The sequence below is a fragment of the Paramormyrops kingsleyae genome, chromosome 2 (assembly GCF_048594095.1).
Source record: "Paramormyrops kingsleyae isolate MSU_618 chromosome 2, PKINGS_0.4, whole genome shotgun sequence".
Taxonomy (NCBI): domain Eukaryota; kingdom Metazoa; phylum Chordata; class Actinopteri; order Osteoglossiformes; family Mormyridae; genus Paramormyrops; species Paramormyrops kingsleyae.
This window is the reverse complement of record NC_132798.1, coordinates 32710476-32722479: the sequence shown is the minus strand read 5'-3', so window position 1 is coordinate 32722479 and position 12004 is coordinate 32710476. Positions and strand designations below refer to the sequence as shown.

General features: G+C 45.0%; 1 protein-coding gene across 2 annotated transcripts in view; it reads right to left on the bottom strand.

Annotated features, from left to right (window-relative positions):
• Nucleotides 1-12004, bottom strand: part of galnt9 (polypeptide N-acetylgalactosaminyltransferase 9) — a 67016-nt gene that overhangs the window by 29352 nt on the left and 25660 nt on the right. The window contains exons 1-3 of one of the 2 annotated variants that reach the window (XM_023812287.2): nucleotides 11022-11222; nucleotides 5963-6129; nucleotides 3230-3404 (exon numbers count right to left, since the gene is read on the bottom strand). In XM_023812287.2, the coding sequence (XP_023668055.1) occupies nucleotides 3230-3404; nucleotides 5963-6129; nucleotides 11022-11023 (344 nt within the window). In that variant the 5' untranslated portion in view covers nucleotides 11024-11222. Of the gene's footprint in view, nucleotides 1-3229; nucleotides 3405-5962; nucleotides 6130-11021; nucleotides 11223-12004 lie in introns of those variants that run through there. The other variant, XM_023812286.2, reaches the window with a different exon arrangement.

Sequence of the window (12004 nt, the reverse complement as noted above, 5' to 3'; positions counted from 1 at the left end):
AACACACACACACACACACACACACACTGACTGGGAGAGAAGTTCAGTAATCAAGCCCAACCCTGAACATGAGAGTCAGCTTCTCAGCCTCTTGGCCTGTCAACACAGATGGCTGACTTTGTCGCACAGGGTCCCTGTCTCTGCTTCCCAGTGTTGGACACAATCTGTGGTCTATCAGTGGGAAAGAGTGAGAGCTGCCCCAGTGAAACCAGCCAGGTAAAGGCTAAGCCTACTGGGAAAAATCAAGGGCTCGTGAGTTATGGCTGAATATGCGACACATTGTACACGTCAAGGCAGCTTTATCAGCATCCATCCATCCATCCATCCTTCCACCCACCGTTCATAACTGCTTATCCAGTACAAGGTCAAAGCCTATCCCCAGAAGCATCCCAGATGGGAAGCCAGTTATCTCAGCAGTGAGAAAAGAGCTGATTCAGGGAGCAGATGCCCCCCCCCCCCCCCCCGCCCCGGCCCCCAGCCTCGCTTTCCAGACTAATCGGAATCGGCAAGCTGCGAGGTGTTTCCGTGTCAAGGTGCCTTTTGGAGGGTGGTGTTCTCACCTGTGCGTTTATTACAGTGAGTGGCGGAAAGAGCCTCTTATGCTTCTCAGCGCTGAGGCACTGCAGTGCTTTTGTTAGTCATTAATCACTTAGAGCCTGGGAAATAAGCTAATATAACAGCAACCAGGGGTTCTGCGTGACCCCCGGCCCGTCACATTCCTCTCCCGCGCAGGGTAACTGAGAATGAATATAACAGAACGGTAATGGCAGTTAGAGGAAGGTAACCTAGTATGGGGAACCACGGGTGAGCGTACCAGTTCCTGAAGGTTAGTGGTTAAATGAGGTACAATATCTGTCGTACCTTTGAAGAAGTAAAAATATCCTGTTGGTCACATTAGACAGTTTTTTTTTTCCAGCCAAGTATCTTAAATAATAAGACAATAACAATGGGCTTCACTAATGATTTTTCCAAATTGATCGCTGGTTGTCAGTTATTTGCCATCTGTAGTACAGAGAAAGATTCGTTAATAGAAACAAACAAACAAATAAATCGCCTGCTGTATTTCTGCTGGTGTGGCAAGCAGACAGTAAGGCTCTCATCCAGAAAAGAATACTTAAAATGTTTCTCTGGTTAATTAGTTATTCTACTTTGTCACACTTTGTGATTGAGGGCTGGGATGCATTGTGTGTTCCAAATTAGCAAAAACAAAAATGCAGATATTCGACATCATTATAGATATAAACCCAGCCCAAGTGATAAGTTAATTGGAATCTTATAATTGATAATAGTAAACCTAAGAAATTTACATTCAAGTTTTCACCTGTAATTAAATCATATCTGAGATAATGAAGCAGTTATATCGGGAAAAAAATGAACATAAAACAGAAATAAAGTAATTGTTGAAAAAGTATTGTATCATTGATTGATGTCACATAATGAAAATCTGCCGTTAGCCTTATCTATTGTACAGAAAGATGGGTGTCACCAGCCTTCATAAGATCCAATTTGCATTGCAGCTACATTCCCTGCCAAATTGATTTAAATGAGCACTTAGCTTGTTGGTCCTCATTAATACACACATTAGGCTGCATTTTTGAGCAACTGATGGTTACTTTAGTTGAATGACTGCCTGTTCCCACCGATTAAGTGCCATTATATTACTCACTAGTACCACCCAGATTTGTAATTATGGGCCAGCGGATGACTCTGAATAAATTTTAGGCGTGAAGGCACACCTCATTATACACATCTCACGACGCAGCCGTGGCGTCGCTGGTCCACTGAGGCCCCAGACCGGCTTAATCTGGGGAAATCCGTCCAGGCCAGCAGACTGAAATTAGGTGCCAATTAAGCCCAGTTGTGTTGCTTGTTTTGTGATAAACGAAGGTGTCAAGGCAAAATTGGGTCGAGACTCTCTGAAGTTATTTTATTAAATTGGTTAGGCGGGGTCCCAGGAGTTTTGGGGCAGGGGAGAAAGAAAACGGAACCCCTCTTAGAGAGAAGGGACTTCACTTGGCTTTTCATCCTCCCAACAGCACGGTCTCTCCCCGTAACGCGTGGACATGATGCCCGGACAGTGGGACAGAGACGCTTTCTGAAGCATAGTCATCCTTTGTGGAAATTCACGTGCGTCCATATTTAAAATGTAGGTTGGGCTTCTTTGATTCCAATGAGGTGATCAGGGGAAGGAAACTCACCATCAAGAAAATTGGTAATTTGATTGAATCATGCTATTTTGGTTGTTTTCCTAATGATTTTATGCAGTGAGAGAATTTACTGATGTTTCTCAGGTTTACTTCCTGTCTCAGACCTCAGATCGCAGATCCACACAAAGCTCTCCAAACTGTGACGTTTCATTCCTAAAATGCCATGTCATTCAGCTCTACTGATTATGCTATTTGAAATTCCACCCCGAAACACACAGTACACACCTGCCACTATGATCTTACATTTTATTTTCAATGGGTGCCCTATATATCCAAGGGAGGGGGAGCCAGGTGGCTGCAGGTGTCCATATTGATTTGATCCAGGTGTGTCTCATTCCCCTCATTCGCTATATGAGCTCGTCCTGCTTTCTTTGGCCCCCTGTAACCCGGCTAGAGCGACGCTGCCTGGTTCATGCTGAGACCCAGTAGATGTGACCCATGTCTGTGCTGTGGGACATGTCCCCCCCCCCCCCCCCCCATTTCCCAGCTGCCATGGTACGTGCTGATTGTCCCCTTCGTGTCCTGTCCCTGTGTGTTGTTGTGTCTCAGTGCACAGACCCCAATACCTAATTTAAAAGCACATTTCCAAAACTCACTCAGCCCATGTTTTCTTGTTTTTCAGAGGAGACCTCCAATGCCAAGGTTTCTCATCATATGTTGCAGTACTGGGAACCAAAACTCAGTCCTCATGTAATCCAACTTTAAATTTTCCAAAACTCACTACGTCTACAGAAATAGTGTTTTCTTACTAAATGGAGTTTCGGAAATTTGTTCTTCAGTTCCTCATTGCGTTGTTGCTCTTTCCAGAACCTATTTTGCTCTCCTGTGCTGGTTTCCCTTGAAATAAAAGGAAAACAGGTGCCTTTATGTCCCAACTCCCTCCACTCATCCCCCATAACTCCCTCCTGCCTGCAGTCTCACATCCTTAGAATGGAAACTCTCTACTTCCTGTGACTTCCATGATGCACCTGGCCAGCCCCGTGAATGTTTCGTACGGCACGACTGCCTTCTCCCACACTTACCAGCCTGTGTTGAACTCGACGTGCGCATCGAAAAAGCCGACAACGGGGGCCGTGGCCGCCTGCCAGCCGTGTATCCGTGCCCGGATAAGACCCTCCCTCTTGCTGTTGCGGACGATCTTCACCAGGCCAGGATAGCGCTTGTTCACGTACTGATCCAGGTTGAACTTCAGCTCCACTGCAAGGTCAGGAGAGCAGCCATCATTATGTGGAAGAGGAAGGGGCGGCAGGAACCGGCAAAGTGCATCACACTTACTGATACTGAGAGATCGAAGTAGCGGATCCATAATGTGGGAAGCATCTAACACGAAGACCATCAGGAGAATTAAATAGGATACAAAAGCTGATGCATATTTCATATTTTTTTACATTACAGATTCCGAAAATGGTGGACTTAGGTTGTTTCTTAAAGATGCTTCTTCCATGAATGAACCACTTGTTAGCAGGAGATGCAGTCGTTCAGCACACGTGCTAAATCTTTTCTCTCTACTTACATCTCACTCTGTCCTGACAGAAATGACATAATCCACAGCATCCATTACTCAGCACACAAGACATCGTCGGCGGTAGCTATAGGTGGTTTGTGCCGATAATTGGTTGAGTTTATGAGGTCGTCATGGCAATAGGCGATAAACAGACATAAATGGATCCAGTGTCTACTGACTGTACAGAGGAAAGCTTTAAACCCAGATGAGAACCACGCTTCAAAGATTGAAACAAATGATAGAGCAAACTATATCTCAAATAATTTCATTAGAAGCTTATTTAAAAATTATAAGTAGCTGTTAACTTGCGAAAAGGGTCATTTTTCTTTCAGCAAATATTGGGCGCACTGCAAAGCAAACTGGTTAGTGACCGCGGTCACCACGGTCCCATACCTACACATTATGGATCCTGGTCTCTGCAGAGAAACCCTAAATTGCCTGCTTTGAAATGAACTGCACTTTATAAAATGAATTGCAGTTTATAGAGATAAGGCTAAGAAGCCCAAGAAAGCGACCGCAGCAGGGGAAGGGCTGAGGCGAGCCAGTCCGCCGGCCTGAGGAAGGCCTCTCGTACCTACAGCCGATTCTCTACCCCAGTGTTTCCCTATCCAGTCCTCGGGGTCCCACATCTGGTCCATGTTTTTGTTCCCTCCAACTTCGCTGCCAGACAGAGAGCAAAAACGTGGATTGTCTGCGGGCCCCCGAGGACCGGATTGGGAAACACTGCTGTACCCAAACAGTCTAAAGGTGACAAGGAAGCTGGTGAGTGAAAAAGCAGCCAGGCCGTCATGCTAACACCACAGACCAGCACCCACCGCTAACGCTAAGTGGGGAAGGCCCCGCCCTTTTTGGCACCCCCCCCCCACCACGCGCCATTTGGCGGCCTGACCGCCTTCCTATTTATAAGCCTCTACGGGAGCTGGGGGGAGAGACCGGTCTGGAAATCTGTGAGTGTTGACACTCACTTGGTCCCCTTTCAAGATGCTATTCATGCAGCAGCTCGCCTACGAGTCAGTTGGGGGACGCTGGGCTACGGCCAATGTTCTGGTACCTCTTGAGAAGCTCTCGGCCCTCAGGGGTCCATGCCGGGGGGTCGGCGGGCAGCCCAGGCCATGCAGGTGTGGCCTGTTGCTGAGCTCCCCGTACCCCAGAGGGTACATCTCTCTGTATCCAAATGAGAAACATCCCAGCTCCCCCCCACCTCTTTCTCTTTCTGTCTCTCTCTCTTTTTCTCTCTGTCTGTCCAACCCCTATTCAGTTCCAGAAGTTTTATTGGCTTGGCATACATATAAGCTACCACAGCTATAGAAGTACAATTAACATGTAAAAGGTTTTAAAATAATGACAATACAGCACAGAATTGAAGAGTCGAGAATTATCAGTTTAAGAATCCAGTTATTGGATTAAAAATACAACGTAAGCTCTCATCTTTGTACTTTGTAGGAAGTTTCTTACTGTAAAAAATATTATTATTAAATATTAAATATCACATGAAGTGCTATGAAATTATTTCAAATAAGAAATAATGGTCACTGCTGCTATCAATGCGATACGCAGAGGGTTAACACACAGAAAATGACATTAAAGCCCAATTGTAATTACCTGCATTTTTCTGCTAATTTCTGGTAGGATGTGGAAGGTAATTAAGCTCAGGCTCAAATGTAATTCCCCGTTTCGATTCATATGCTTCTAATGGAGCAAGACACCAGCACTGGGGTCCCTATAAAACACCACTTCTTACTGCGTCACTGTGAGACACTGCTAATAAAGCACAGCTACTGTATGTGTTACAGCAAACAGTTCTATTTATGCCGTTTGACACAATAGTCTTCCTGCAAATACACTGACACTCTAAGAAGTCAGTCCTTCACCTACACCACCAAATATCTGTGTGTGTGTGTGTGTGTGTGTGCGAACAGGTTTACTGTACCTACCCTTATGGGGACATAATGTCCCCATAATGTGATAAATATCCGTTTTTTTTCCCTTATGGGGACCGGTTTCCCTTAGGGGGACCGGTTAAACTTTACCACCTAATTTAACTTCTCTTGGACAGTGAAGCTTGTCGGGGGGGGGGGGGGGGGGGGTTGACACCAGCAATTCCCTAAGTCAGCACCCCTTTGGAATATGGCATCCTGGATGGCTGTCTGGCTCAGCACTGATGCCTCCCAGCACAGAAGCAGCTCTTGCCAGAAACAGAGGGTCACTCAGCAGGACAGTTTGACATTTACAAAGAGAGTGCTCTCCATACCACTGTCACTGTTGTCATCCACCAGGATGATCTCCTTCAGGAGGTGAGCTGGGGTGTGGTTGACCACGCTGTGCACAGACCGCAGAATAACGGACAGGGCCTCGTTCACGAAGATGAAGACCACAGAGATCTGCGGAAGGTCGTCAGGGTAGTTCATCTGTTTACACCTGTTATAGAGACAAAAAAAACACATATTCTATTTCATTGATTGTTGCTCTACAGTAGGCGTGGGCCGGCGTACATGCTGGTTTCGGGGTAACCTTTAGGTCAGCTGTTCCAAACCAGGTGTGAGGACTCTTCAGTCAATCAGTCGTCTAATTAGTAATCTAATTATGGAGTTGCAGTGAAAACCACAACAGCCCTTTCTGGATAGGATTGGCCACCCCTCTGTAGATTGACCAATCAGAATGTTATTGCATGGCTAGATTGTGATTAGAGAAGTCCCAGTTTCCATGTGTGTTTTTTTTATTATGTGTTATAGGTGCGGTTTGGGGTGTCGGGGCACCGTATAGGAACATTAGATCCTGAGCCATCATCTTGCTGCACATTAGATTTTTATTCATTTTTCATATGGCTGCACCCTTTGATTCGAGACAGAGAGGAGAATGACAATTTTCCCCTTGAAGCTGTTCAGCAGTGTTTTTTTAAGGGTTGGGGGGGGGGGGTGGGGTGGTAGGCACAGAGGAGCCGAGAAGAAAAGGTCTCATACAGCTCAACCAGTGGACTGGAGAATCCCGGCCCAAAGTCGGCATGCTCCACTGCCCTGATTCGGTGTCTCACAAGGTCGGCGTGGGGATCCCATTGTGGTGACGCCGCCCTAAATGAGCCCTTTACCAGGATGAGTCATGTAGCACTGAGCTCCCATTCAAAGCCGGGTCTTTCTTCAGAACCCCTCACATCACCACGGTCCATTTGGTGCCTGCGGTTTGCTGACCGAGTTCCCTGTGACGTGGACTCGACCTACCTCCCCTGTTCAGCTCTCCTCATACTACAGCAAACGCCAGTTTTCAGTGGAAACCATGGATATCCAATCAGAATGTGCCCTTCCTCAGAGCCTCAATTGCATACAAACAAGAACATCTATGATACGTTTTTGTTGATAAATAAAACAATAAGAATGCAATTACAATGATTTAGACCTGCCAGACGAAAGAAAATAAGAGCTTATTAAATAATAAAATTAACCAATAACCAGTAACAGGCTGAACCCAAAAAGCCTGCCAAGAATTATTATTTTAATAAGGCCTGAAAACTACAGGACATTAATAAGCGGGAAAATTTATGGAGGCATGCGGAAATTATGCAGCTTCTGTGTAAGAACTGTAAGCTGAAAAATTAACAAAAATAAGTCAAAGTCAGAAAGTCAGAACAACAGGGAGTAACAGAGGTCAACAGGAAATAACAACCATTGGTTATTATTACTAGCCTATTATCTGTATGCACAGAACATCAGCCCAATGGATTTTAGCTGCAGGTGGCTCAGATGAGATTTCACAGTATAATAAGACTACGGCTTTGATATGGGCGTCTAAATTTGAATCAAATTACCTTCTCCATGCCCGATTCTTTAAGAGAGCGATAGCATCTACTGTACACTTTTTTTTACCTGATTTTAATTCATTAAATGTGTCTAAACGCTGGCAGATGGAGATCCACTGTTTTGCCGTCATGGGAATGATGTAGCAGGTGCTCTAGTTAATGAGATTTGTTGGGGCTTTTTGGTGGATACAGGCTCGGCCCCAGTGGTACAATGCACACCTCCACTGCGAACCTCCACTGCGCACTTCCACTGCGCACCTCCACTGCCCAAAGCATGAACTTTGCCGGCTGCTTCTCTGATACAACCACCGATACACACTGCAGAAAAAGGAGCATGAAATCTTTGTTTCTCTTCATTCTCTGCACCTTGTCTCACCTTTAAACCTCTTCCACCGCACGATACTCCTGATACCTTCTACCAGTTGTTCCCTCCACACTGCACCCTCTGGGTTATCTGTCCATCCAATCATCTTGAGCTACCACTTTAGATATTTGAACTTATCCACTCTTTTCAACAGTTAGATTCAGGCTAACTTCTGAATCGTGATTACAATTAAACTTCAATTACTCTGTCTTCTTCCTGTTTATCTTCCGTCCTCTGTCTTCCATAGCCATTCTCCATTCTTCTCCACTTCCTGCTTTCAGGTGCTCGACAGCACAATGTCATCACCAAAAAGTATGCACCAGGGGAACAGCACTTTTGCCTCAAAAGTCAACACATTCATGTCCACATCAAAGAATTAAGGGTTTGAAGATCCTGATGCAGCCCAAGTTGTCTGCAACCAACACCACTTCTAACCCGGGTCCTCACTCCCTCATACACATCCTGGACAGTCCTCACATACTTCTCCGCTACTCCTTTCTCCCTCATGCACATGCAGACCTCCCGACATGGCACTCTATCATAAGCCTTCTCTAAATCAATAAACACTATATTCTAGTCTTATTGTTTTTCTCAATGTTTCTCCATGAGGTTAACGCAAATGCAGAAACTGCATCATTTGTTCTACCTGGGATAAAAACAAACTGATGCTCTCCTCTGGTGTTCTCTTTCTTCTTTCCATAACGCTTTCCCAGATCTTCTTCTGTGACATCAGCTTTATCCATCTATAGCTTCCACAATCCCAAATATTCCCTTTTCCTTATACTGTAAATGGGTACAGGCACACTGTTCCTCCACCCCACTGGAATTTTCTCCTGTTCATAGATCTTCAGCATTATATCCCACAAAACATCTATTCCACCTTCCCCTAAACTTTTCCAAATTCCCGCTGATGTTTTATCGGTCCTGTTGCCTTTCTGTTCTTCACATTTTTGGGGGGCTATTTTACTTCCTCCCTCTGTATTCCTCATACTAACCCTTCTTTTGGGGCCAAACACTGCCCTTGATTTTTCATCATTCAGCAGCAACAAGCACCCCTTCCATCTCCCCTTGATCCTCCCAGGCTCACTCGGGACCACGCCTCCATAACTGTGGTGCTGTTCGCTCTGGTCTTGTTCCCCTGCTGACTGTGATGCTAGAGTCCATCACAACCCCTTTATGCTGTGCTGGACACTTTCCCCAATAATGACTTTACAACTATTCATGTCTTTCATATGATTCCTTCTATACATTAGAAAGTCTGCTTGGCGTCTCTCCATTTTTATCCTATTCCCCGTCCTCCATGTACCCTCTCGATCACCTCTCTACTCTTTCCCACATTCCCCTTTAGATCCACACCAACAATCGCCCTCTCACCCTCTTGTGTCGCTTTAAGCTCTTCATCCATTTGTGCAGAGAAAGCCTCATTTTCCTCTTCCTCACAGCCCACTTGACAAACATATGCACAAATGACATTAAGTACAGTCTCATTCAGGCCCAGCTTGACACTCATCACCATCACTCCTCCAATCCACACTGACAAGACTCTCCTTAAGTTCTGTAGATAATACTACCCCCATACCATTTCTTCTTTGCTCATTTGCTCCCACCTTTCTCCTATCCATCGTCTGCCAACTCTCTTCTTTTCCCAGTCTTCGTCCTCACATTCAGCGTCCACACTCTACCCTTCAACTTACCTCTCTCTTTCTCCTTCTCCCTCTTCTGCTTCTTCTGGACTAACTTCTTTAACCAGACCTACCCTTGACCTGGTAACCCTGTCTCATTTCCCACGGGAGCCAGGCGACCCCCACGTGTTGCTTATGGTCTACGCCCCAGACTGGACTGATCTCATCATTAATGGTCTTGGTAAAGATTTTACAGCTGGATCCCCTTCCTGACACAAACCCTCTCTACAGATCCAGGCTAGTTTGCACCCCTGGTTTATGTGTTTCTCTTCTCCAAAGTATTTTAATAGCGATAACGATTTGTAATGCATTAATGAAGTAATTAATATGTTATTAACTTGACTTGACACAAACATTCTCATGCCCCTGATCGTTATCAGCAGTTGGAACATGGGTGGATGGATGGATGGACTATACATTGACTTGTAAAAAAGAGACAAGTCAAAGTTCTGGGTTCTGTGATCAAGACATAGCTATAGTAAGAAACGTGAGACTTTAGATTCAACTCATCTTGGTAACTCTATCATTTTGTGTTGACTGGCTCTACTAACACATTCTTAGCCACGTTTTATTCTCTGAGAAAGTGACATTTGTAACACATCATTAAACATGTCAAATGTCACCTGTGGAGATGTGATCCTCTGCAGCTGCATCTCCGACTACAGAGAGGTGACCTTTATTCATGACTTTGATTGAAAGTCGAGCAAGGCCTCTTAATTAAAGGATCCCCTTGGTGCTGGGCGGGTTGAGGCAGAGTGTGTGGTCTGGCACGCTCTGATGAGTGCAGCTGAAGCCAGCTGTTGGCGGGGGTGGGGGGGGGGGTGGGTGGTTATCCGTTCATATCACGAACTGGGCGTCTCAGTGCTGCAGTAAGTCATCCTGGCACCAGATGGAGCTCAGCATGTTGGAGTCTCCCCCAGCTGCTAACGGAAACAGTGTAATCACTGTGTCACTGTCCTCACACTCCAGGAACTCCATGTGGTCAAGGCAGGACTCATTAAAGCTAGGAACTCCAGATAATGGTCCCAATCAAAACAAGCCGGATTTCAGGAAGGCATCAATCAGGACAGAATCGTCTAGAATGCTTGTCATATAGAAAGCGCCTGAAGAACACAACTGTGGTTTGTAATCCCAGACTTTCAATAAAACTCCATCATCACAAAGTAAAACTGAAAAGTAGCAATTAGGAATCAATACTTCACAAAAAGAGACTTTCTGTATATCAGTTCCAAGACTAAGTTTAATAATCTGATGTCTAACTTATAGTTTAACGATTATCTTGCGCCTTTTTGTACTGCTTAGGCTACTGTCTTCTCTATTGTGAATCTTCACTGAACTGGACAATCTCTTCAATACACTTCTCATCTTTGGACATCTACTGTGTTGACTGCCCTCAAGGGGATACCTAGAAATGCTAGGCCCCCTGATCAAATATCACCTGCGCCAACCTGCCCCAATCCTGATTTGCCCTCACATGTGTCAGTCAGAGATCTGAGCTGCGTTGGAGGTAAACATGAGCCTGAGGCTGCCTGTGTTTTGGTCCCCCGTGATGGTCCTCATTGCTGCTTAGGGTCACACTGGAACGGTGGATCTTAGCTCATCTGTCCTGCGGCCTTCCAGTAGGTGATTGGTTCCTCACACTGGCTGAGCTACTTGACAGCTCAACTCTCTCAGTCCTCCATTATGTGACAGCCGGTTTCCTCGGTTGAGGGGGGGCTCACTCGCGCCCACATGTCAGGATGGCTTCCTGTTGAGGATTTCAAGGTTTTATTTCAGATACCTGAAGGGCTCTGTTGTAGTCCCTTTAAGGGATTGCTTCTTAAAGAAGTGAACAGTGGCATGCAGTACTGCTTCAAGGAAACTGGAAGCATAGCACTACAAAGGCAGCAGACTCATTTTATTAACAAACACACGCTCAGCATAACCACATATGATGATATATTTGTCTTTTTTAAGTTCTCAGTTTACATATCATTCATTTGAAAGAAAAACAGGGCATGGACTGAGTTTCTTAAGCCCCTACCTTGCTTAGACAAGATAAACACTGCACCTTGACAAGAATATCAGATTGTTTTTTATTGGTTATTATTTATTAAAATAGGCAATTCTGAGGTGCTGTGGGGATGGATGGTGTATTGTATACTAATCTGAAAACAGGAAACCATAAAACATACAGCTGTTTGTCTCTCTAACAACACAGAAGCCTTGTGTTTCCATTGTTTAGCAATGTATTCACAATCAAAAATATTTGTAAAATATATGTAAAATGCTGTAACCAATGCAAAATTGCATCAATTTAAAACTCTCTCTAAGGTAATTTTTTGTAAACATAATACCCTTGACTAAAGTTTTAGAAGTAATGGTGGAGAAATGGGAGTTTAAAATGCATGTGGGCGGGAGAAGCCAGTTACAGGCTAGGCAGACCAACAGCAACTGGGCTATCCTCACTTACGGGCA